This window comes from Dysidea avara, chromosome 3, assembly GCF_963678975.1.
Source record: "Dysidea avara chromosome 3, odDysAvar1.4, whole genome shotgun sequence".
Taxonomy (NCBI): Eukaryota; Metazoa; Porifera; class Demospongiae; order Dictyoceratida; family Dysideidae; genus Dysidea; species Dysidea avara.
The window spans coordinates 29,816,486-29,844,039 of NC_089274.1; the positions used below are offsets into that span (position 1 = coordinate 29,816,486).

Genomic DNA, 27,554 nt, shown 5'->3' on the forward strand with positions numbered 1-27,554 from the left:
ACTTGCTGATCAAGAATCTGCCCGAAATAAATGCTTAACTGATTATTACACAGAATTACATTGCGAATCACACCAAAAACATGGTTTTTCTGCTGTATCATTACATACCTGAACATGTAATCTTGTGATACAAGGGCTTTTTCTCTTAATCACTTCACAAACTCCTATACATCACTCGAATCGCCATTCATCAAGGATTCTAATGAGCGATAAGAGATCTCCGTAAATCAAAGTATGCGGAAGTTATGGAACCATGTTTACTAGTTTGCATTGTTTTCGCATATTTTTTACGTTACGGACTTTATAATGTATGGTTAAGTTGACAAATGTTTTGATATGTTGTAGCATGGCTGGTTTTGAGGTTTGCTCCCACAATAATTGGCAACCCACACATGCACACTGAGGTGATAAATTAGTTATCACCCAGCATAGCACTTTGATCCTCACATGATCCTCACATGCACTGTTATACAAGTTCAGTATGTCAACTACCATGACATGATATAATTGTCACAAAATGTGAGAGGATCCGCCAAAACGTAATGTATTCAACTTGACGGCTATTTATTGCAAACAGTTTTAGTACTTACACTACTCTACCCTACTGTGTGTACTGGGGCTGCTTTTGTACTACATACATACAAATGATGTATTCTTAAAAGTCACTGTACATGTGGTATTGAATTTAAGGTAAAGTATTTAAACCATCAGCAGCTATACTCTAATGAGGCTGGTATTGGCCTTGTACATGTACCTTTCAACACTGATGCTCGAATACAGATCTTTGTCAGCTAGGGCTATGCGATATGGTAAAACCTATATCTCGATAACATTTTATCTCAATAGTCAATATTATCTCGATAATGATGTGACATCATAGGACCATTTTGTAAACAGTTTTTTATATAAAGTCAAGTAGTGGTCAGAAATTTTATTACTTTCCCAAGTAGTTTGACACCTTTCCACAAGTTTTCCACCTGACTGTGTGCTTGATTTACAATAGATTATGAAGATTTACTATTATCTTGATAAACAAATTTGTTATCTAGGTGATTTGGTATCTAGATAATCTTTTATCTAAATAAATTATCTCCGAGCCTTATTGTCATCATAATTGACTACAACATAATTGCAGTAACAAAACATTTGTTTTGCTGCATGCATTTATCACTCATGTGTAAAGGTAGAATGTGAGGGCAAGCTGAGGTGTGAAGGAAGATGTCAGTGACTAGTAGTGAGTTAGCTACAGTAGTGAGTCTGTGAACAAATAAACTGAGTTCTAGGTCTTACAGTATGATAGCCAGTCCAGTGGCCACTAGTAGTCCATTGTTAATACAAAACTTGTTATGGGCACAGTATACTAGCAATGTTTCTAGCTTTATTGAAGGTAAGCTAATAGTTATAAACTATAATCGTTATCCGGTTTCTGATATTACAAAAGCTTCGTGCATTTGTGTCTTTAGAAGCTCATAAGCACAATAGCTTCTTCAATGCTGATAAGCTTCAGTGTCTTCAACAACTGACTCTGATAATACAGTAGGGGTCATTATAAACTTTACGGTTTTAACTGTATTTAAACTGTACAAATTGTTGTAGAAGTACTGTAGCAAATGGGTAGACAATTACAAGCTGTAACTTAAATCATAAAACTATAAACTGTTTCTATTTATATGTAAAGTTGAAAAGCTGTTGGTCTGTCTACATTGCTTGCTGTCGCCCACTTTTCACAATCTTTGCACATATCAAAGCAGTTTTTGTGCCAACCCAAAGTGCTCATTTTAACTAATTAATTTATATGAAGCTTCAAATGACCATCGTTCATTGTCTACAGAATGTTGAAGCAAGAGTATATACATAATCTACAAGCAATTCACTGGAATTTATTGTGTAAACTGCAAGTAAGCACCTAAGCCATTCCACTTATGCGTGCCTTCATAAGCAGTTTTTATTGACCACAAGTTTGTGTGTGATGTATTGCTTGATGGTTGAAACAGATATTTTTCAATTGTGATGTACAATGTATAGTGGATTTGATTCCTTGATGAGACTTTTTTGCTTTTGCAACTTTTTGGTGCAACATTTTTTTGCATACTATTCTTTGATTCTGAACCTTTTGATGCAACTTTTCAGTTATGCGTTCCTTTTCATTTCACCTTTTCTGTCACAACTTATGTAACAAAATTGAGCAGAATCGCTCCAGGAATCCTGGGAATACAGTATGAGTCTTTAAAACTCGCTTCTTTTTTTTTTGCTCACTTACAAAAGTTTCCATAAATTGTAAACATGTTACATGATTGCCTGGAACTTAGCACATATAAGGAGGGTTTAAAGACAAATCTTGATACCAAGTTTGGTATGGATAAATGGTATTAATGATTATTCACGTAGAATAATATCTAGCAAAAATCATCTCTTTTTATAAAGGCAACACAGAGCTATGCATGCATTAAAATTGTGTTATTGTTGTTCCTGTTAATACTGTAACACATTACTGTGTCTTGATATACTAGAAAGGAATTTTAGACTAGAGTAGAAGAATGTAGCACCCAAAAAAAAGTTCTGAAACTGGTTGGATCAGATAGTGCATAGTATCAAATTACTATAAATAGAAACAAATATCACCAGTCTCCGAGTACTGTGCTATGAAGATTCTAGAATTGAAACACACAGTAGGGATATTTGCTTCTTATTGTCTTACAGTAATTATGCACTACTCCAATTCAGTACTTTTCTATTGGGGTGCTGTATTGTCCCTAGTCTAGTTTAAAATTGTTTGTGAACTTTTTTTTTTGTAAATTCATGACCACTAATGCCCTCTGATATTCGTATCGCAATTCTAGTTTTAATCATATTCATGAGTGAGGTCATGATCTACAGTGATCATGAATTTAATAATGCAGTTATATTCATAGAAGTACAAGAGCTCCCTCACCATACTATTACCCCTACCACCCTTACAACACATGGGTTGTGCTGTCACCAAATGTGGGTTACTTGTGCCGCCACCAAACGTAGTCTACTAGTCATCAAGTTTCAACAAACAAAATCACACAGAATTCACCATTTCTAACAAATCTACTACAACAAAACCAGAATGGGGGCTTAGCTCAAAATCATAATAACATTAAATAATAAATTTGTGACTGTCCAGCCCAAGACTGCCACTGGGAAAAACCTGGTAGGCTAACTTTTTTTTTTTTTTTACTTACCAGGAAAAACCAAAAGAATGAGTGAGCTCCACTCATGTGTGCATGTGGAAAGAAAAAATTATATATAGTCAATTGTCCTTCTGTTGCTGCTACAACCATCAGCTACCTAGACAGTTAAGGAAAATCAACATCACAATATTACAGGGAGGGGTAACACACTTGTATGAACACGTGGCGTAGAATGTACTTTTCACACTTAGAAACCTTTATATAAAAAACCACTGTCACATGAGAGAGGCTCACGTGACCACCAACAGTATTCATGCGGGAGCTTATTTTCTGTCTAATTCATTACATTCAACCAACAGAAAATACACCTCCCTCACCATACTATTACCCCTACCATCCTTACAACATGTGGGTTGTGCCGCCACCAAACGTGGGCTACTAGTCATCAAGTTTCAACTAAACTCACACTCTAGGGCTACACAAGATTTACATTATAAACCCAGCTGTTTAGTGACAGACAATCTGTGCTCCACTGAGTCATCCACATAGCCATCCTTGGCATTATCTGATTTCCAACGGCCATGGCATTTAAACAGCCTGTCTGGCACACCTGCATTAGCTGCCCTATAGTATGTTCACGTTGAGCTGAATCCTCAAAAACATTTAATAACTCATGGATGCAATTACACACCATCTTGAAATTTGGTTCACTTGTAGTACTGCTTGATCCGCTAAACATATTTCAAAATCTTTTTGTTCAAATGTTTGACATAATATTTACGGCCAATCAAAATTTTCACAATACATTTCCTATGGGAAGCCATATAAATGGGGAAGCCATATAAGTATAGTGTCCATTACAGCCCTTTCCCGAACTTGTAATGGAGCCAAACTGTACGTGTCTGTTGTTGACACCTTTGCTGTTACCAATAATCATCTGGTTAGCTGAAATGTTAACTCTGTTGAGAAAAAATCCACTTTTAATTTTTAGCTGTTTTTCAGGATTCAACTCAACGTGAACATACTATAGTTGCTCCCCCAGCATGCAGACTATGCAAGCCAAATCGGTTGGGTTGTATCCTAACTTACTGACCATTGCTCTCACAAACATGTATAGCTAATACTGCGTGAGTCTTGATACCGTTCACCATTTTTGGTCCTGCATATCGTACGAAACAGAAATCTCTGATCCTGCAAGTTCTCCGCAAATAATTTTCCAGGTAAGTGACAAGACAGGTTCCCCTACCACTTCTTGCAATGATCACCTCATCCCCTCTCCTGAGTTGGTCAGTTTTACTATGGAGAAGCTTGATTATCATGGCATCCAGCCTGAGAGAGATATTACCAGTTTTAATTTCGATTAATTCACTGAACCTATGTATTGGAGATACAATGCTACATGATTTTCTTTAGCCAGCAACACTGGCAATTTGTGCTGCACTGCCCAGGACTTCCACTTCCTGAAGACTCCCAAGTATTTCTTGACTGTGGAGCCTGCTCGACTATGCAGCACTGTGTTAGGAATTTTTCCTGCCAGCTCACGCAGTGTAGGATCCTGCAGCTCCTTCAATTCCAGCCAAGACCCTTGGAAGAATACTTCTGCAATACACAAATAGACATTTGTGATATAGTGCACACAATAACGTTAATGAGGATTCCCCCAATTAACTTATTTATGACCCCACAGGTAGTGATGTTTTATTGAATACTATTGATACTATGTCCTGGTATTGTGAGGGCCCGCAGACAATCAGAGAGCCAATGGTTGGCTTCAGTTAATGAGAAAGGGCAAAGGCAGAAAGTGAGTGTTGATGAGACAGCTCAGCAAATTTACAAGGAGCAATTGCCAGGCGTTGATAGCCATGAGCTTACTACAGTTATGCCTGCTGAGACAGCATTGGGACATAAGTGAGTATGACCCCACCCTGTCCAGCGGTGAACCTGTCAACAGTTTTGGGTTAAGCCCTACAAGCTTTGAGAATGAGTGGGAACTGACTAGATCATGGGAATTTGAGGAACTGGGGACCACAAGCCCCCAAATAGTGGATGTGCAAGGAAGGCTCAAGCAACACCTCCTCTTTTGGTCTAAGGTCCTTGGGGCTCCAACTCCAGTAGTTGATTGGATTCAAAATGGCTATAGGTTTCCCCTCCAGTTCATGCCCACCCTGGGGTAACCACAAGTCTACCTGGGACCACATTGATTTTGTCATAGAGAGCATGCAGGAACTACTGAACAACAGGTGTGTGCGGGAGGTTAAGACAAAGCCAGTAGTTTGTAGCCCCCTGTCAGTTGTATCTAACCATGAAGGAAAGTGCAGGTTGGTGTTAAATCTTAAGCACCTGAACCAGTTTTTACGTAAAGATCATTTTAAATATGAGGACTTGAGAATTGCTACTCTGATGTTCAAGAAGGGTGATTTCTTGATGAAATTTGATTTGAAATCAGGTTTCCATCATTTAGATATACAGTATTTGAAGCACACCAAGCTTACCTGGGTTTTGCATAGGAGTTGAAAGGCAACCTCAAGTATTTTGTGTTTACGGTACTACCCTTTGGCTTATCCTCAGCATGCTATGCTATCACAAAACTATTAAGACCCTTTATTGGGTACTGGAGGGGGCAAGGCTTAAGGGTTGTTCTGTACTAGATGATGGTATTGTGGCAGTAAAAGGTGAAGACTTGGCAAAAAAGGGTGAGCACACGGGTATGGGATGACCTGGGTAAGGCTGGTTTTGTTGTTAATGAGGCCAAGTTGCAGTGGACACCGGTTAAAAGATTAGTTTGGTTGGGTTTTGAAATTGATCTAGAACTGGGTAAGCTAGTGGTACCGGACTCAAAATTGGAGAGTACTTGTGACCTGTTACAGTCATTGGTAGAGAGACCAACTGTCCCTACCAGAAAGTTTGTTAGTGCAATTGACAAATTAATTTCCATGTCTATGGCCCTAGGCCCGGTTGCACGCCTAATGACACGCAGCCTTTATGCTGTACTGAATGCTAGGAGATCATGGTTTGCCCAATTGCAGCTCTCTAAGGAGGCTAAAAGTGAATTAGAATTTTGGATGGGTAAAATGAAAGAGTTCAATGTGCATAATTTATGGCCAAAGTCAGGGTGATTTTCTCTGATGCAAGTGACACCGGGTTCAGTGGTTACACGGTGGAGCATGGAGGCCTCATTGCCAATGGTCAATGGTCTCAGGAAGAGGCCCAGCAAAGCTCTACATGGCGCAAACTCAGCGAAGTTAGACTAGTCTTGGTCCAAAGCTACAAAATGAAAGGGTCAGGTGGTTCACAGACATCAAAATGTGGTCAGGATAGTATTATGAAACCAATCCTCCAACAGGAGGCACTGGCAATTTTTGAAGCCTCCAGAATCAGGTTGGAGCCGGAATGGTTACCGAGAAAGGAGAATGAAGTGGCAGACTACATTAGTAGGATTATTGACTATGATGAGTGGTCACTAAGCCCATTGGTATTCAAGGAACTAGACAGGCTGTGGGGTCCACACACTATTGATAGGTTTGCTGATTGGTGTAATAACCAAGCCCCATGCTTTAACTCCCGTTATTATTGTCTTGGTACTGAAGCCATTGATGCATTCACATTTGACTGGGGCCATGATACCAACTGGTGGTGCCCCCCACTGTTTCTGGTCTCACAACTGCTAAAGTATGCCAGCGTGACGAAGGCCAAGAGAACCTTAGTTATTCCTAAGCACTCCAGGCTGTGACCACACTTAGATCGTGAACAATAGCACTCCAGGCTGTGACCACACTTAGGTCGTGAACAATAGCACTCCAGGCTGTTACCCCGCTTAGCAGATGTAAACAACAGCACTCCAAGCTGTGACCTCTTTTTGGTCATGAGTAACACTCATTGTGCCACCAGCACTCACTACTGGTTGGCCAAAAGGATACGGTTGGTGGTTCCTGGGGCATGCCCTTGTCAGGTGACCCCATTGTGAGCAAGAGTAGCAAGGCCCAATTGGTCTTGTCTTTGGTCCTGGCGGAGTCCTTCGTACACCACCCTCGTCAGACCTGGCTGCCGCCTCTATCCTGGGCTTCTTCCTGGTTGGCCCAGCTGACACTGCACGCCTACACTTGGAGTTCCTCTCCTTACGAGCACGGAAAAGACACTTCTCGTCATCTGAATTGTCCGCTAGCTCGTCGGCCTCATACTCAGCAACCACTCCCCAGTCAGAGCAATCCGCTATCCGGATATGCTTCTGGCAAATGCATATCTCCTCTTCACCTTGCTCCAGCTCTGCTTTCGCCCGCTCCAGCTCTGTTTTCGCCCGCTCCAGAGCCCGCTGGGAGGAATCATCGGTAGCAGCGATCTTGTCCAGCTGCTTCTTGGCTGCTTGTGCGTGGTCGTCCACCTTGTTGTTGAAGACAAATTGTGCCTCGCAGCCTTTCTTCTTGTAGGTGTAGGTCTTGCGGTTGAGTTTGTCCATGAACAGGCCGCTTGGGTTGTGGTCATCTCCTGACGCAACTGGTAAAACTTGGCGGCAAACTGCTGCTCAATAGTCGTTGTGAGGGAACTGGTCTCCTTCTAACGATGTCTCCGTACTACGACATTTCTCAAGACGAAAACACTGTAACTCACTTGTATGAACACGTGGTATAGAATGTACTTTTCACACTTAGAAACCTTTTTATAAAAAACCACTGTCACATGAGAGAGGCTCATGTGACCACAAATAGTATTCATGCGGGAGCTTATTTTCTGTCTAATTCATTACATTCAACCAACAGAAAATACACCTGTCCACTTACATTCCAGCTGCACCTTCACACCAGGATCTATGCCAGGCTAGTTTGCAATTCCTGCATAACACAAGCATCCAGTCAAACTTTTCAACTGAAAAGTATTCTCAACAGCAGGTCCTGTAAGTCAGGAAATTGGTCATATAAGAGCTGATGAGCAGCATTCAACAATTTATCCTAGTGAAAGAGCTGCACCAGCATAGAGCAGACGTTTACACTACAGAACAACTTGCATACCAAAAGCCACGTGTAGTTTCCAGAAGCGTAATTTATTGAACTAGCCTGTTTATTTGGAATCATGTGACTGCTGTACAAATAGCGCAAGAGCTATTGATATGCGATTGCTGTAATAAAAGCCACACTGTAAAAGTAAGGCAATAGTGCACGCATTGTATGGCTATCGAATGCCAAAGGTTCTTCTTAAGTGAATTCAAAAGTATTTAGAGTAGAAACACACAGATACAATTACGTGCTAGCTAAGTTATGTGTTAACTGGACACATGTTTAGTAGGCAGACAGTAGAAATTTCCACTGAATATTTTTTTTATTCTGTAGCAACTTAACCAAAACGTTTCAGGTCGATCTGAAGACACTTTTGGGCTTGTTTTTACCTAACTAATACTGTCATGTTGTTGCAAGGGGAAATCAAGACAGGTTAACGTTTTTGGATGATATTTTATCATGATCCACCTTCTTGTCCCTACTATACAATACCATTTGTACTGTAATCAACATGACTTCTTTGTTCTTGGTTTCTGGCCAAAATTTGGCCTATGTACTTTTATTGCTACTTTAATGTTAAACAGCTAACTATGTTATTGTATATTTTCATTACAGTCATCAATGCTGTATTTTAGCTTTGAAGTTGTAGTGTCATTCTTGAAAGCTCTTCAGTGCCCACTGTTTGTTGTAAGGTAAATTACATGTACACTGTACTGTGGATATAAATGCAAACATCGATTTGTTGTTTGCAGTTGCAAGTCTATATTGTAAATTCCCTTCCAGTTATTTCAGTCTAGAATAATAATTCAATAACTAAACATGTGTGTTACTAATGGATATGAAGTTTACTGATTTCAAGTCTTGAAGTTGAAGAAGTTCCTCACTTTCCAGTATAGTGGATTTTTTAAGGGGAAATTTTTGCAGATTGCCACCATCCAAAATTTCAAGAAGGGGAATTTTAACTTCTTCAGGATTTTTATGCATATATAATATTCAGACAATGTCATTTTGATTGAACTACAAATTTCGAGGGGGGAAATTTACATGGATAGTTGCCGAAGATTGTGAAAAGTTCCCCTCAAAAGAAATATTGCTATACAATATACAGTGTACATTGTAGTCTGGAAAGCTTCAATAACTCACAAAGTTTGTATTCCTTAAACCCTTATAATTAAAATGGTCATTATCGTTTAATCTGTTGAGACATAATACCTTGTGTTTTGCAGGGCTGAAATATCTGTCTTTCCTAAAGAACTTATGGACATGCTTGTACATGCAGCAAAGGTTACTGTGTGCTTGTTTGTACTATGTGTGTCCGGGGGTGGATCCAGGAGGGGGGTTCACATATGCGACTCCACACGTCCTAAAGTTGTACGGTAGGTAAAACAGTGGACCTGAGGACCCCCTTTAACACTGATATTTAATGTATTACCAACTAATTTAGTATTGTAAAGTAGCTTCTTCAGTAAAGCAGTGGTCCCATGATTAACATGAGTGGTACCTTTGAAAGTTTAATGATGTGGTCAAAAAGACTTGATTAATGTCACATTGTTAGATTCACCCCCATGTGAGGAGTTGTAAAGAATGACTGGCCATTGGTAACCAGTAAAGGCCAAAGTTAAAACCCTTTCCAAAGTAGGTGCTTATAATGCACTTAAACTCTGTGTAGAGCATTTCTGTGATTGCAAGCAATTGTGACATGCAGAGTAGGCTAGTACAAAGTAAAGAATATATAAATGTAATATTATCAAAATCCAGTGAAAAGTTGGGTCCTCGTGGGTGCTTTGTCCCAAGTCCTCACTACCCAGGTCCATTGTTTTTATCTACCCACAGCTGTAGCATTTGCATGCATAAAATGTGCAAACTTTGATGAGCAGATATGTGTATCTACGTAGCTAACTGGCTGGAAACCTACACTGCTGTTTGTGCATGCTATACTAGATTTAGCTCACTACATACACAACTTCCTGGCATACAGTATTAGGAGCAATGGAGCTCTTGTTCTTCCTGGCTGAGTTGAACTACTTGTATCATTCTACAGTATATTTCATGCTATGGGGAGTCCAATTCATCAGATCTGTGTCTTCTGGGCAAGGTCTCAACAACAACTGAGTGATATCATGTGACTATATAGACCAAATGTTGTACAAGGTCAAGTAACTATAAATGCCATTACTTCCTTGCAGTTGCCAGCACAGTAAGCATGTGTCTTCTATGATTGTCTAAAGTCTAAAATTTAAATAATCCATATCATGTGTGTTATCATCACGTGATGCTATAACAGCTAGTGTACATATTGCTATTCTGTTAGAACTTTTGCATGCTATTGCTTTCCTTTCCTGTCAGCGTAGTTAAACCTGAGTTTCTAAAGACCCCCCCCCCCCCCCACATCCACCCCTGGGGTCTTACTGTTTATGAAACTTTGTGAACACATATTTGCAGCATGTGACCCTGTCAGCATAATCGTAAACTAATATAATATTTATTATTGTAGATGATCTTTAAAAGATTTTTTTATTGAACCAGACATTGCTACAAGCACCAAACATTTTCACATTTCACAAAGTGCATTTTCCCCATCACAAAGGTACGAACATTGACCAGAAGCACTGAATTATCTATTCAAGTGCTCTTTGTTCATTCCTATTCTTATGTACCTGGTAATGTCTGAATCCACCACTGTGTATATGATAAGACATAGACTTGTGGAATTACATTGTATGATCAAAGGATGTTATCACTGTTCTATTTCAAATTTCTCCAAAAAGTTGATATCATGCTGCTTTAAATTTATTACAGTGGAGCTTCTAGTTATCTTATCTGGATTCTCGGTTAACCGAACTTCGGATATGACTGTTCTATTAGAGTAGTGACTTTTCTATTAGGGTAGTCGAAATACAAAAATATCTACCAATGATCTTTATGCTATTTTAAACTTATTTATACACACTTTCAGGGATATGGACTTTTCAGACTTATGGACCACCCCTGGTCCCAAGGGGTTCAGATAACGAAGGTTCCACTGTACATATTTACTCTCAAATTTGTAACCAACTCTTTCTTCACTTTTGTAATCAAGATGCTTAGCAAAACATTTAAACAGTACAACTACAGGGTGTACATGAAGTGGTAGAAAAGCTTATTAATTTGTTAGCATGATGCTTAGTGAAACCAATGAAATACAGTAAGTGAATGCGCTATTAGAGTATCTTGCTAATTTTATTATTTTGTTCAAATTGTGCTCTAAGACTGCTCCTAAATGCTGGAATACTACCACATTATTATCCCTGATACAGGCATAATTCCTGCATTCTAATGGGGAGGTATGGTGGGACAATTGCCAGTTTGCTTTTAGAATAATGTACTTATCAGCAACAATTTTGCACTAGAAATAAAAGAGATGGAATACAAAAGGGACAAAAGTAAATGAATAATGCATGTATTTTGTATATTAATTCTAAAACCTCCCTCTTGAATTAAATACTGTAACCTATGTATAATATTGTAATGGACAAATTCCATAATAAGGCTTTATAGCATATAATAATAACTGTTGCCCCTAGCAACCTGAATTTTCCATTATTTTTAGGTGATAATGTCTAAAGTAACTTCTCCAAATTTAGAAAGGATAGCATATAAGATATGACAATTTGAAATTTGTGGTTTTCCTATACATATCTATGTGAGAGGGCTACAGTTTCCCCTTCTGGGCAATCACAAAAATCAGGTATTTCAATGCATACAAAAATCAAAAATTCAAAAGTACATATATCTCAATTTTACATAATTTGTAGGTGTGAATGCCAACAATAATCTCTCCAAGTTTTAAATGGATGGTGTATATAGGTCATAAGATATGACATTCTTTAAATCCCATGATTTGTGTGATTACCGAGAAGGGGCAACTGTTGCCCCTCTCTTTGAAAATGTATGGGAAAATTGCAACTTCAAAATGTCATATCTCATGACTTATATATGCTATCCTTTTAAAACTTGGAGAGGTGACTTAAAACATTGACACCTACAAATAATGTAAAATTTAGGTTGCTAGGGGCAACAGTTAATTTTTTCGTTATTATGAAATTTGTCCATTAACACCACCCAATTGCAATTTGTAGATCTATATGTGACCAAATTTTTGGAAATTGTCAATCCACACACACACACACACACACACACACACACACACACACACACACACACACACACACACACACACACACACACACACACACACACACACACACACACACACACACACACACACACACACCAGTGAAGTTCAATTTTCACCATCAATGGATAGCGACACCAATACTCAACACATTTGCACCGCAGCCATGCCTCTGGTTTGATCAGGCTGCTTTTCATGAGTGGATTTCTAGAGACGTGTGCCAGCCACTGGGAACACTCTGGCACCTTGTAATGCCACTGGCCAGCTGAAACACGAGACTAGAGACAGTTGTCCAGATATTTTCTACATACATTTCTTTAGACTCTATTTAGGCTGTTTTAGGTGGGTAATAAATCTCATATACTCCACCTTGTCTTCTAATGTACTCCACGCCTTTTAGCACAATATGACATATGCTCAAAATCGGGTTTGTCCAATCGCTATGCGTTATTCACGTGCAGTGATTTAACTAGCACGATTATTTAGTCACGTGAGGACGCATAGTTGCCATGGCGCTAGTATTATCATAGCCACTTTTGCCAAGCCTACAGCAGAAACAGCCATTGTTGAGGTAAGTAATCTGAGTGTAATGTGAAATAGAGTCTAAAGCAGTTATACGCACAATGTGGAGTCTATGAAATTTATAAACCCTCAGGCCCTTAGTAGCGCCCTCACTTCGCTCGTGCGCTACAGCTCGGGCCTTCAGGTTTATAAATTTCATAGACTCCACATTGTGCCCGTATAACTATTATTTAATTCTCCATGGCACAGGTAGTCTTGAGAGCCCAATATTCACCATAATGACCTACTCAGCCCTTTTCTGTTATATATCACTGGGTGGTGACATACTTGTGTTACAGATATTGTCATGAAAAAAGGTGCTCAAAATTATGGTTATATCAATAGCTAGCATGCTATGGATTGAAATGAAATACTGTAAACACTGTGGTTGGGTGCATTCACAGTGAAAATTTCAAACTCATATAGCTTTTGTCCTTCCCAAGCTATACTGAATTGAAATGTTTAAAATTGTGTATCTCACAATCATTGATGTGCATAGATTGACGGTTTTCCCAAATTAGGTCACATATACGGTATAGCTAGTCTCGCGTAGCCAGACCCTTTTCTTTCTTTTGTGTGGGGGTGGGAAAGAAAAGGGTCTGGTGAACATAGTATAGCATCGTCGTTGGGCTATCCCGAGATTGTGGGGATTCTACTGCGCAGCTTCCAGATTGTTGATTGACACGAATGACGTGATTTGGTAACATTTGTGTCATTTGCATCCTGTTACCATAGCTACTGCTGAAATATCTATGGTAACAGGATGCAAATGCAACAGATCACGTCATTTGTACCAAACAACAATTCGGAAGCTGCGTAGTAGGATCCCCACAATCTCGGGATAGCCCAACGACGATGCTATACTATGTTCACCAGACCCTTTTCTTTCCCTGCCCCCACACAAAAGAAAGAAAAGTGTCTGGCTATGCGAGACTACCATATAGCCTAAATATTTAGAGGTGTAAATTTGTTGAGCAATGTTTCTAAAATAATTTTTTTGCAGATTTGCAAACACTCCCAAGATGTATTAGACTATATAGGGTCTAAATATTTCAAGGATAAAATTTTTGCTGATAACCCCCCTAAACTGCAAAAATTTCAAGGATAAAATTTTGCTTATAACCCCCTAAACTGCAAAAATTTTCTCCCTCGAAATATTTAGGCTATACGGTACAAGGCATACAGGTTACCTTGTTTGTTTTTAAGGGTGCTCTGTACAATTAAGCGTATGGCTTCTGAGGCTAGCACAGCTGGGGTTTACTAATGGATTCCCATGGTCACCAGTAATTGTCTGTGGCTTGTTTAACGCGTGGCGCGCCCAACGAGAAAATGTCTTTTATGATGAAATAACCTGCCACAAACGAAGAAAGAAGATATACATGAAGGAAGCGAAGTAAGTGTTGTATCTTATCTTCCGGTTATTCATTAAGAAACAATAACTGTGGCCATAGAACAGCTGCGGGCGCCTCATTTTCTACTACAAGTTTAACCACAGGTTAAACAGTGTTAACTAGAAGGTTGTTTACATTCATATAGCTAGCACTGTTAATCTGGAAATATGAACAACAGTGCAGTCATATGTACCAACATAGTGTGGGCGGAAATTTTAAATAAGATCGAGGCGCCCGCCAACTGGTTATTTAGCGACGTTCAACAGACAAACCGTAATGAGCTGGGAAGCTGCTTTTCAGTCAGGAATTACGGACCTTCCTACTTTTATTCGTCAGCAGAACGACTCGTGGACTTGGGTGGAGGCGTTAACACTAGAAACAGCGCCGGGAGAGCGCAAACGCGGACCGAACTTGCGTTTGTTTCAGTACGTTGCACTTGCAGTACTCACGTAACTACCTTGCGTTTGTTACTCACGTAACTAACTCACAAGCCCACGGACGCCTAGGCAGGGAGTTAATATGGTGTATATTTGTTAGAGTTTGGTGTGGGTGCACGCTTGCCTACTGGTGGGTTCAATGTAGAAATTTGGGCGGCGCCTCGAGGGGCTAGCTACTTCACATTGACTGTGACAACCTTTTGGAATAACTCAGAAACATGGAAACTATACTTTCCTGATATTACAGTGGGAAACCAACGGATATTTGCTATTTAATGTGGGAGAAGATTCAAACAAGAGCACTCTGTGGTGGAAAGTAACGTTCAATTACAACTAGAATGGGATGTTCATAGCTACAGCTTAATACTCGTATAATTGCTTTTCCAGCAATCTAGACTTCAGTTGCTATGCAAGACCAATCAGAGATGGATCAATTTATCATGCTACCAACTGCAGCTTACTCATATTACTGTTTCTGAAACTCCACTTGATTGAAGAGGAAGAAGGAATGAGAAAAGAACTTTGTGTACCACTGTCCATTGCAGGTGTGACTATTGTCTGGCTGTTCTCTTCTTTCTAACGAGATATTGTGTTTTTAAGAGGGTCAGTGCACTAGCTGTTCTTAGAATTACTGGTATATTGTGTACTATCTATTATTCAAGTGTTGGGTGTTACTCAAGTGGGACTTGGCACGCTTGTGTGACTGGCTAGTCTGGCGGCGCCCGCCCCTTCGCATGGAGTAAGGGTCTGGTTTGCTTAGTATCACCGAGTTGTTCTGGAGGAATTTAATTTGAATGTAATGATGTAACGAAAATGGTCTTAACGGAAGTGCCTCACTCAAAATTGTGGCAGTGATATTGAACTTCCTTCGCCTTTACACAGGCGAAAGTGGATTGGTCTACTTTTATAGAATAGACATGTCTACCTACCTAGGAAATCAGAGCGTAACCCGGGTTTTTCGCGTATCAAACAAGGCGAAAAACCCTTCCGGAAATAACACTTTCTTCTCTTTGTTCTTTATTAGCTAACTCCTTTTGTTTCTTTCAGCACTGTTAGGGCATTTGATTCATTCTTCTGACGTAACATGAACAAAAATGCGCTGATTAAACGTGGAGCGTTCTGATTGGTTGCACCAGTTTTTGGTAATCCGGTACAACTCCACTATACTAAGCATACCAGACCCTTACTCTATGCGAAGGAGCGGGCGCCGCCAGACTAGTGACTGGCATGCTTGCCATTAATATGTGTTACAGGCCCAGTCTTTGAAACTCAAACCTCCACTCAATCATAGTACTAGAAGTAATAGAAAGTCACCTCCACAGTCTGGATAACAGAAAATTCAGATAATTGCTGGCTGGATAATTGAGGGTCCACTGTATCTACAACACAACCCATGTTATATCATGATGTTCTCCTACACATTGTGTTGTTTGTATATGTGATAGCTCATCATCTTCAACTATGACAGCTCATTAACTGGTACACTTTCCATTATGTATTACTCAAGTGGGATTGGAATATATATGTTGCTCAAGAGGGGCTGGCACACTTGCCATTATGTATTACTTATAAGAAACTGGTACACTTGCCATTATGTGTTACTTATAAATAAGAGACTGGTACACTTGCCATTATGTGTTACACAAGAGGGGCGGCACGCTTGCCATTATGTGTTACTTATAAGAGACTAGTACACTTGCCATTATGTGTTACACAAGAGGGGCGACACGCTTGCCATTATGTGTTACTTATAAGAGACTGGTACACTTGCCATTATGTGTTACACAAGGGGCTGGCACGCTTGCCATTATGTGTTACTTATAAGAGACTGGTACACTTGCCATTATGTGTTACACAAGAGGGGCTGGCACGCTTGCCATTATGTGTTACTTATAAGAGACTGGTACACTTGCCATTATGTGTTACACAAGAGGGGCTGGCACGCTTGCCATTATGTGTTACTTATAAGAGGCCAGTACACTTGCAATTATGTGTCACTCAAGAGGGACTGGCTTGCTTGCCATTATGTGCTACACAAGATGGGCTGGCATGCTTACCATTATGTGTTACTTTTTTAAGATACTGGTACATTTGCCGTTATGTGTTACACAAGGACTGGCACACTTGCCATTATGTGTTGCTTATGAAAGACTGATACACTTGCCTTTATGTGTTACACAAGAGGGAGTCAGCATGAGGGACTGGCACGCTGGCCAGCATGCTTTACTCATGAGGGTGACTGGCATGTTTGCCAGCTTGCGTTACTCAGCTTGCTTACCATTATGCATTACTCAACTGGCATGCTTTCTATTAGGTGTTGTTTAAGTGGATCAGGTGTGCTTGTTATTATTCATTTTTGGCATGCTTGCAGTGTGTTGCTCAACAGGCTGGCATACGTATGCTTGCCAACTATATAAGATTCTGTGTGGTAGTAACAGTGATAGGAGTATCTTTCAGCTTAAAAACAGATTTACTGGCATGTTTACTGGAAAGGAAAGTAAAAGTTTCTAGTCCAGTTGATGACTGTCACTCAGTTGCAACAATCCATCATATCATTTTTTCCGCAAATGTTCTCTACACAGAAATTTTGTTGGCTCCACCCTGTGCTTATCTCATATCACAAATAGTGGTACTCATGCATGTGAGAGTTCATTATCTTCAATCACTGACAAGCCATTAAGTATAAGGATACTCTTCATGTTTATTTTATTACATTATACACCTTATGTGTGGTGATACTGGATCCTCCAGCTGTGCTCTACACTCTTCGTAAGCTAATCACTATCATGCAGTCCTTAGAAGGAGAAAGGGGCCTTATGTTCCACCCCTTTTAGGGGTGTGATCATCATTAAGACTGTCCACTCTCTCTAATGTATATTGTGTAGATAGTTGTTTTGTGTTTATACGTATGTACTTCCCAGCAATCAATTCACTTATCTCACACTTTCTTGGTATATATACAATGATTTACAGAGACAATGCTATTGGATTTTGATCACATACTGATTGATGGCAACAGGCAATTTCACTATGATTCTATTTGTGATAAAGCTTTGGAAGTTTTAGTATGGATTGTAGAATTTGCACATGTGATCACAACATTGTCATGCTCTTAAAGACCCTACACCTGTATGTTCATTGTTATAATGAAAGCAATTACAGCTTGTCACTATCATAATTTATTAAACCATTCTTTAACTTAAGCTCCACCAGGGCCGTATATAGCCAGACTTTTACCTGGGTAGGTTGTTTAGACAAAAAGGTGGACCTTTTGTGTGGTATGATACAGAATTCCATCGTGGTGTGCTAAAGAAGGATCTGAGGCTATGTGGCTCTCCCCAAGAAATTTTTGAAAATAGATACCATAGGCTAAATTTAGTGACATTTCAGACTTTCAATTACTAAAAATAATAAAATTTTGGACTTTAGTACTGAAATTGTGGACCTTTTTACTGAAAATGAGGACCTTTTTGCTGAAGAGGGGGGTTCTCCAAACCCCCTCTTCCCTACAGGCCTGTCCACTAAAAGATACTGTAACATGTCTGGATCAAATTATGCTACAAGTGATTTTAACTCTTCCAAGCCAGTGTTCGCTGAAGAGAAATGACAATTTTCTCAATAAATACCTTCACAATTATTGTCCTAGCTCCTGGAACATAATGGTACTGGAGCAGAATGCTGACAGCTCAAGTCTCTTGTACACTATTAATGCTATAATGTACCTGTAATAATAATCTAATCAAAAACAGCCAAGCTGTAAAAAAAGGTGCGGCCCCCATAAAGGCCATGGTGAAAAAAGATGTGAAATCCAAGGTGGCGGCCAAGAAATGGCTGTGATGGTAGGTTAATGGTTACATTTTAATAACAACAATTCAGGTGAATTTGGTGCCAAGACCAAGCGCCACAAAATTCACCTGAATTGCCGTTATTAAAATGTAACCATTAACCTACCATCACAGCCATTTCTTGGCCGCCACCTTGGATTTCACATCTTTTTTCACCATGGCCTTTATGGGGGCCGCACCTTTTTTTACAGCTTGGCTGTTTTTGATTAGATATCACTTCTTTTTGTATTTGTATACTGCAAAGCCGGCCTATGGCTGGCTTTGGGGCTTTTTTAACCCATGTGTTTTTTTCTTTACCACAGGAAGAAGAAAAGAACTTAAAGAAGAATTTTAGTACTTCAATTATTTTTGATTTTATTAGTAATTATACAAATTATATACATATATTTATTACATGCTCATTATTCCCCACAGGATTTTTTTTGCAGCTGATCTCTCTTGAAATGTAGCTGAACTATATACAGGATGGTTTCTTTGTAGCTGAACTCTCTGTAACAGGTGATTTGTTTGCAGCTAAACTCTCTACATGGTGGTGTCTATAGCCGAACTCTCTACATGATGGTTTCTTTGTAGCTGAACTCTCTATAAGCTGACTTCGTCTAGCTGAACTCTCTACAGGGTGATTTTTTGTAGCTGAACTCTCTGCAGGGTGATTTATTTGCAGCTGAACTCTCTACATGATGGTTTCTTTGTAGCTGAACTCTCTACAAGTTGACTTCGTCCAGTTGATCTCTCTACGGGGTGATTTGTTTCTAGCTGAACTCTCTACAGGTGATTTGTTTGCAGCTAAACTCTCTACATGGTGGTTTCTTTGTAGCTGAACTCCCTACATGATGGTTTCTTTGTAGCTGAACTCTCTACAAGGTAACTTCTTCTCTACAGGGTGATTTGTTGTAGTTGAATTCTCTACTAGGTGGTTTGTATGAGGCTGAACTCTCTACATGGCGGTTTCTTTGTAGCTGAACTCTCTACAGAGTGATTTGTTTGCAGCTGAACTCTCTACATGATGGTTTCTTTGTAACTGAACACTCTACAAGGTGACTTCTTCTAGCATGATTTTTCTACAGGATGAATTGTTGTAGCTGAACTATCTACAAGGTAATTTCTTCTAGCTGATCTCTATACAGAGTGATTTGTTTGTAGCTGAACTCTCTGCAGGGTGATTTGTTTGCAGCTGAACTCTCTACATGATGGTTTCTTTGTAGCTGAACTCTCTACAAGGTGACTTCGTCCAGTTGATCTCTCTACGGGGTGATTTGTTTCTAGCTGAACTCTCTACATTTGAATTGTTTGCAGCTAAACTCTCTACATGGTGGTTTCTTTGTAGCTGAACTCTCTACAAGGTAACTTCTTCTCTACAGGGTGATTTGTTGTAGTTGAATTCTCTACTAGGTGGTTTGTATGAGGCTGAACTCTCTACATGGCGGTTTCTTTGTAGCTGAACTCTCTACAGAGTGATTTGTTTGCAGCTGAACTCTCTACATGATGGTTTCTTTGTAACTGAACACTCTACAAGGTGACTTCTTCTAGCATGATTTTTCTACAGGATGAATTGTTGTAGCTGAACTATCTACAAGGTAATTTCTTCTAGCTGATCTCTATACAGGGTGATTTGTTTGTAGTTGAATTCTGTACAGGTGGTTTCTTTGTAGCTGAACTCTGTACATGATGGTTTCTTTGTAGCTAAACTCTTTACAAGGTGACTTCTTCTAGCTGAACTCTCTACGGGGTAATTTCTTTGTAGCTGAACTCTCTATATGATGGTTTCTTTGTAAATGAACTCTCTACAAGGTGAATTCTTCTACCTGATCTCTCTACAGGGTGATTTGTTTGTAACTGAACTCTGTACAAGTGCGTTTTTGTGGGTGATCTCACTGCAGGTTGATTTGTTTGTAGCTGAACTCACTAAAGGGTGATTTTGCTTGTAGCTGAACTCCTTGCATTGTATCTAGTTTCTAGCTGATCTCTCTACAGGGTGATTTGTTTGTAGCTGATCTCTCTACAAGTTGATTTGTGTGTAGCTGATCTCTCTGCAGGTTGATTAATTTGCAGCCGACCTCTCTACAAGGTAATTTGTTTGTAGCTGAACTGTCTATAAAGTGATTTATTTGTAGCTGATCTCTCTGCAGGTTGATTTGTTTTAGCTGAACTCTCTACAGGATGATTTACTTGTAGCTGAACTCCTTACATTGTGACTAGCTTCTAGCTGATCTCTCTACAGGGTGATTTGTTTGTAGCTGATCTCTCTACAAGTTGATTTGTGTGTAGCTGATCTTTCTACTGGTTGATTTGTTTGTAGCCGATCTCTCTACAGGGTAATTTGTTTGTAGCTGAACTCTGTACAAGGTACTTTTTTGTAGGTGATCTCACTGCAGGTTGATTTGTTTGTAGCTGAACTCACTAAAGGGTGATTTGCTTGTAGCTGAACTCCTTACATTGTGTCGAGTTTCTAGCTGATCTCTCTACAGAGTGATTTGTTTGTAGCTGAACTCTCTATAAGGTGATTTATTTGTAGCTGAACTCCTTACATTGTGTGTAGTTTCTAGCTGATCTCTCTACAGGGTGATTTGTTTGTAATTGATCTCTCTACAAGTTGATTTGTGTGTAGCTGATCTCTCTGCAGGTTGATTTGTTTGTAGCCGATCTCTCTATAGGGTAATTTGTTTGTAGCTGAACTCTCTATAAGGTGATTTGTTTGTAGTTGATCTCTCTGCAGGTTGATTTGTTTTAGCTGAACTCTCTACAGGCCGATTTGTTTGTAGCCAATCTCTCTACAGGGTAATTTGTTTGTAGCTGAACTCTCTACAAGTTGATTTGTGTGAAGCTGATCTCTCTGCAGGTTGATTTGTTTGTAGCCGATCTCTCTACATGGCAATTTGTTTGTAGCTGATCTCTCTACAGGGTGATTTTTTTTGTAGCTGACCTCTCTTCAGGGTGATTTGTTTCTAGCTGATCTCTCTACAGGGTGATTTTTTGTAGCTGACCTCTCTTCAGGGTGATTTGTTTCTAGCTGATTGTTCTACAGGTTGATTTGTTTGTAGATGAACTCTCTACAGGGTAATTTGCTTGTAGCTGAACTCCTTACTTTGTGTCTAGTTTGTAGCTGATCTCTCTACAGGGTGATTTGTTTGTAGCTGAACTCCTTACATTGTGTGTAGTTTCTAGCTGATCTCTCTACAGGGTGATTTGTTTGTAGCTGATCTCTCTACAAGTTGATTTGTGTGTATATAGCTGATCTCTCTGCAGGTTGATTTGTTTGTAGCCGATCTCTCTACAGGTAATCTGTTTGTAGCTGAACTCTCTATAAGGTGATTTGTTTGTAGCTGATCTCTCTGCAGGTTGATTTGTTTTAGCTGAACTCTCTACAGGGTGATTGCTTGTAGCTGAACTCCTTACATTGTGTCTAGTTTCTAGCTGATGTCTCTACAGGGTGATTTTTTGTAGCTGAACTCTCTTCAGGGTGGTTTGTTTCTAGCTGATCTCTCTACAGGTAGATTTGTGTTGATTTGTTCATTGCTGATCGCTCTAAAGGTAATTGATTTGTTGCAGTTGAACACTCTGCAAAGTGTTTTGTTTGTAGCTGATCACTCTAAAGGGTAATTTGTTTGTAGCTGAACTCTCTCCACAGTGACTTGTGTGTAGCAGAATTCTGTGTAACTGAATTCTCTAGAGAGTGACTTAATTGTAGCTGAATTCTCTACACAGTGCATGACTTGTTTATAGCTGAACTTTCTTCAGTGTGACTTGTAATGTTCTGAATCTCTATAGTGGTATATTTGCTTAACTCTCCACATGGTGACTGTCTTCTTGCTGAACTGTCTATAAGATTAACTGTTTGCAGCTGAACTCCCTACAGAATAACTTGTGATGTAATAAAATTCTATAATGGAGTAAATAAATTAGCCGAATGCTCTATTAGGGTGACTGTTCTATTAGAGTATCTCGATCTCGCATTTGCTACACGGAGTTGGCTTTCGAATCATAACTCAGTGGTTTGTAATCCGATTCTTCTGTACTACTGCAAGGACTTTCTATGAAGATTATTCCAGCTATACACCGATTTTCAGCTCATTGCTCTAAGCGGTTTGCCTAGTAGGCGTGAAAACTAATACTTTTTTATTCATAAAAATCGATCGCGTAATTGTGACACAGGTTGGGTTTTGTGTCATATCTCCGTGGTCTTTATCTCGATTCCTTTCAAACCACCAAAAGGCACTCCTACGATGGTTACTCCATCTACATAGCAATTTTCAACTCATTCCATGAAGCGGTTTACCCTGTAGGCGTGACAACAAATCGATCTTGTTTTACGCGAATAATCGGTCATAACTCCTGAACCATTCATCAGATTTGTACCAAATTTGATGCTAGGATTTGCCTTTGGACTCCCTTTCTGTGTGCCAAATTTCAAGGCGATCGGAGTACGCGTTTGCGTGTTATAGCAATTTTTGCAAGTGTGCGAAAAGACAAAGAAGAAGAAATAAACGAAGAAAAAAAAACGAAACTTTGGCAGCTCGTATCTCGGAAATGGCTGGAGCGATTTCCTTCAAATTTGGAATGTAGACTCCCTTGGCTGGCGGGCAACTGTGTAGCAAATTTGGTTCCAATCAGATAAGTGATCACCGAGATACAAAGGTGTGAAAATGACGTTTTCGTTCTTCCTGTCAATATACTCACGGTGTGGCGCTCCGGCTTCTTGGGCCGCACGACACACTACCGTGTGTCTTGATAACAAGGCGATGTGGATATCGGACGTACGTACTAGTACAATGCTATTATTTGGATTTTTAATTGTGGACACAAGTACAACATTACTTTAAAACTTTGCTGATTTTTTTCCCTACTTTTATAGTGAAGGATAGTATGTTGTAAGTGGTCTTGTACCTCAAGTTAGTTGTTCATTTAGTCATTGTTAACCAGTGTAATAATCATAACCTTGCTGGTTTAGTAATTATCATGTCTGTAAATATCCATTAGTATGAAGTGATGAAGTATTTATTTACATTACTGTGACAAATGTGACACTTATTTACAACATTGTCATACATTTTTTTCTATTCATATCATCATATTTACACCGCTTTGGATCCCCGGTCTATCCACAGTCTCCTGAGATGAAACACGCCGAATGCTTTCCCACTCCCTTGAGCCCAAGCCAAGTCTGGTGAGGTACTCAGTAGATAAATGGCTCAGTTCAATGCCCCTGGACAATGTCGGAAATGCATGGCAAATGGCTTTTGGTGGTTTTGAGTTACCACACGTGTGCAATGTCAAATGAAGACTCAACCTATTCCAGTACAAGGAATTATCATCCTTTTAACCTCCTATCATTGCAAGCATCAAAGACCTCATATCAGTCCTCATTTTTTCCAGCAACAATTTCACTTTGGAATGATTTACCTAACCTAGCTAAAGACTCTAATTCACTTGAAGTATTTAAATCTATAATTAAATTATAATTTACTTATTGTATTGAATTTTTTTTTTGTGATTTGTTTGTACATTTTTCTTCATTTCTGAAGTTGTACAGTATAGGTAAATAAATAATAATAATAATAACCTTATCCCATGCTGCAAACTGATCCAGCTGCAGTGTGCCTCAAGCAGATGTCCATGTAGGAATTCTTCCCCACTTGCCTGATGTTTTATATCAGTTTTACACCTCAGATTAAAATAAAATGGCAATGACAGTAGCATACATGTATGTCTCTGGTTCCATAACATGGCTTCCTTATGATTATATCATATTGGGCAGAAAATTCATTGCAATGAGAGTCATGTGAATATAAGCTGCCATAGTAAGGTTTAAGTAGGCCAAGCAGTACCATCAAATAGGTTCATCAAGTGTACTACAAGTTATGGCAGGATGTGAAGGCACTTACTTAATTGGTAGATTGAGCATTCACTATAGCTTTTGTTCTAATGTGACAGACTTGTTTGGTGGCTGTGTATATACCATCACATCTATGGGTAAGTGACTTTTTAAATGCAATGGCTTGCTTGTATGGGTGTTGCCAGGTTCCACATTGTGTCTACTCATGTGGGTAATTAAATGCTGGCATCATTAATGCCAGCTTAGGTGGGTTGTTTACCACATGAGTTTGTAATGAAGATTTGTAGTGGCTGAATTGTCTCCTGGATGATGTGAGATGCTCACGTGTCCCCTAAACCAGGAATATGGTTAGCTACACGATAACGATACAAGACAATTCAGCCATTCCACCCTGGCACACCCATTCCTCCACACAAGCCTCGTATGTATTCATATAATAGTATTGGTTGGTCATAGAAACCGCAACTAGTTAATACAAGTTTAACCACAGGTTAAACAGTGTTAACTAGAAGGTTGTTTACATTCATATAGCTAGCACTGTTAATCTGGAAATATGAACAACAGTGCAGTCATGTGTACCAACATAGTGTGGGCGGAAATTTTAAATAAGATTGAGACGCCCGCCAACTGGTTACTTAGCGACGTTCAACAGACAAACCATAGTGAGCTAGGAAGCTGCTTTTCCCACCCTCCCTCCCTTTAATTCACCTAAATTCATCTCCATTGATCATGCCTAACCTGGTATGGTTAATGTGACATGGGTTCAGGGTGTCAGAATATGGACAACTGTGGGGTTGTTTACCACATGAGTTTGTAATGAAGATTTGTAGTGGCTGAATTGTCTCCTGGATGACGTGAGATGCTCACGTGTCCCCTAAACCAGGAATATGGTTAGCTACACGATAACGATACAAGACAATTCAGCCATTCCACCCTGGCACACCCATTCCTCCACACAAGCCTCATATGTATTCATATAATAGTATTGGTTGGTCATAGAAACCGCAACTAGTTAAACCTTGATACTAAAATTAGAACTAGTTCATCATTTTAGACCCGATAGGCATGAAAATTTCAGATGGGCAAGCATGATATTTATGCATTAAAAGAGCGTTTGTCGATTTTTGATAGCTCCTTCTGGCGAGGAATGGCATGGAGGTAAAGAAGACTGATTAGTGCCAACACAAAAGCGGAAGAAGAGTATCTGATAACTGAGAACGAAAATAGAAACGCACGTTTGTTTGTACAGTTTTTAATAATGTATTTTTAAAGAATCAAGTCTCTGGGGCATAAACTGTGGGACTAGTTCTAGTTTGAAACGAAAATTTATAACTCGCCTTCTACAGTGAGTTAAGAGATGGGATTCGGACTAAACTGTGCAGTAGTGATAGCTTATAGCCTTATTGCAAATAAAAAGAGTTTAGCAGAATAGTTTAATCCGTTCGTAAGTTATAGCATATCTATGGTTATAGCAGAAAACATAATTTACGGGAAGCCATATGCGGAACTGTACAGAGCACCCTTAAAATTGATGCCGTAATTTTTGTGCATACTGCATTTTTTTGTGTTAGAAGTGTAACTACATAGTTGTTGGACACATGGCATATTAATTTTGGTCTTTATTGTATTGAAGTGAGCTGTACTTACATACATGATCACATTTTAGGGTAACATTGTAACAGTTGCTGGGAACCATCACGTTCACTTGAACAATGCAGCAGTTGTAGCACCTATTGTGAACAGAGAGTTGCTAGGACCAAGCTGAATAAATGATACGTGCTATTTACATATTATACATGTTTACCACCCTTTGTAATGATTCATACTTGAAAATAGAATGTAACACAATACATAATACTAGGGGTGTGGTACAATTGGTAATATTAGTTGAACACATTTCTGTCAATCTATTTCTATCAATCCATCACTGATATGCAATGTACATCAATTAAAGTCTTCCAGATGAATTAAAAATTGCATGACCCTATTGTCTTCAGTGCTCCAGACCCAGAATTTTATCTGCCATACCAATGAATGTGGACAAGAACTCCAAGCACCCAGGGTCTCAACACAATGGTAAGAGAAGTGATAGGAATTGGTTAAAGAGAACTATTTCCTGAACTTTGTAGATTCTGTAGTTTGCCAACCAGCTGGTGCCACTGGAAAAAAGTAGATACCTTTGATGGAGCTAGGGTGTTGGAACAAGTTAAGTCCCAAAAAGGTAAACCCCTCCAATCAAGGACATCGTCATCTGGTCTCTTACCATTGACATGGCATACACCAAAACAGCAGGTACACCTCATACACCAAAGCATGATGAATTGTTCCGTCCTTTGCATCATGTCAAGGAATGTGGTCATATGCCTGCAAGAGAGCGCCAAATACATCAACATTACAACCAAAGAGTTGTGTGTAAACTTCATGCAGTAATAAATATAATGTGCTACATTAAGCTTGAATGGATGTGTTGTGCATTAACACTCACCATAGTAATATTTATTCCATTACTTAACTACCAGAGCATTACTGCAATATTATTACATGGTGAAGTATTATTTAACATTAAAACGAAACAGGGGCAGTGGAGCAGGCCAGAGAGTGAGGGGGCCAGGCCAGCTGTAAGTTGAAGACCAAAAAAAAAAAAAAAAAGGTCACAGCCTGCTGACAATAGCTGCTCACCACAAAATTATACATGTGTAGCTAAGGAATTTGTTACACTGCTTCTCTGAATACTGTGACTGCTCTATTAGAGTATCTAGGTCCTGACTGTTCTATTAGAGTATCTCGATCTTTTCTTGCAAACAGTGTCCCAAAAAGGCCCCCCGTCTCCACCGCCTATGAAATGAAATGTTACTGTTTGTGGTGGCAACAACTAATAACAAAATTAACGATGTCTTTTTTTTAAAAGTACTGCTCTGACCACAATGTGAATACCAAGATATAAACTGAAAGCAATATTATTGTCAAAAGGCTCGTTAGTTCTAAGAAAGGTACAGGGAGAGCTCTGAGCCACACCTGAGGATGCAACTGACAGTAAGCAAGCCTTTCCTTTAAGCAGAATTCAAGAGCTGAAAAATGGTTTTCATATAGCAGATGTCTGTGGTCCTCATAGTCTGGTGCTGCCAACCCTTTTAAGATGCCTAAAAGTGCCCTGAAAAAGGGTCTGC

The 27,554-nt window shown here is 39.4% G+C and overlaps 1 protein-coding gene across 2 annotated transcripts in view; it reads left to right on the top strand.

Annotated features, from left to right (window-relative positions):
- Nucleotides 1-26,247, top strand: part of LOC136250642 (serine hydrolase-like protein) — a 48,665-nt gene extending 22,418 nt beyond the window's left edge. The window contains exons 13-16 of one of the 2 annotated variants that reach the window (XR_010698612.1): nt 8,762-8,838; nt 9,373-9,430; nt 10,641-10,733; nt 26,054-26,247. Coding sequence is in view for 1 of the 2 variants with exons in the window: in XM_066042868.1 (XP_065898940.1) it covers nt 8,762-8,838; nt 9,373-9,430; nt 26,054-26,152 (234 nt within the window). In the remaining variant the exon portion in view is untranslated. The remainder of the gene's footprint in view (nt 1-8,761; nt 8,839-9,372; nt 9,431-10,640; nt 10,734-26,053) is intronic. The other variant, XM_066042868.1, reaches the window with a different exon arrangement.
- Nucleotides 26,248-27,554: the final 1,307 nt, after the last annotated feature.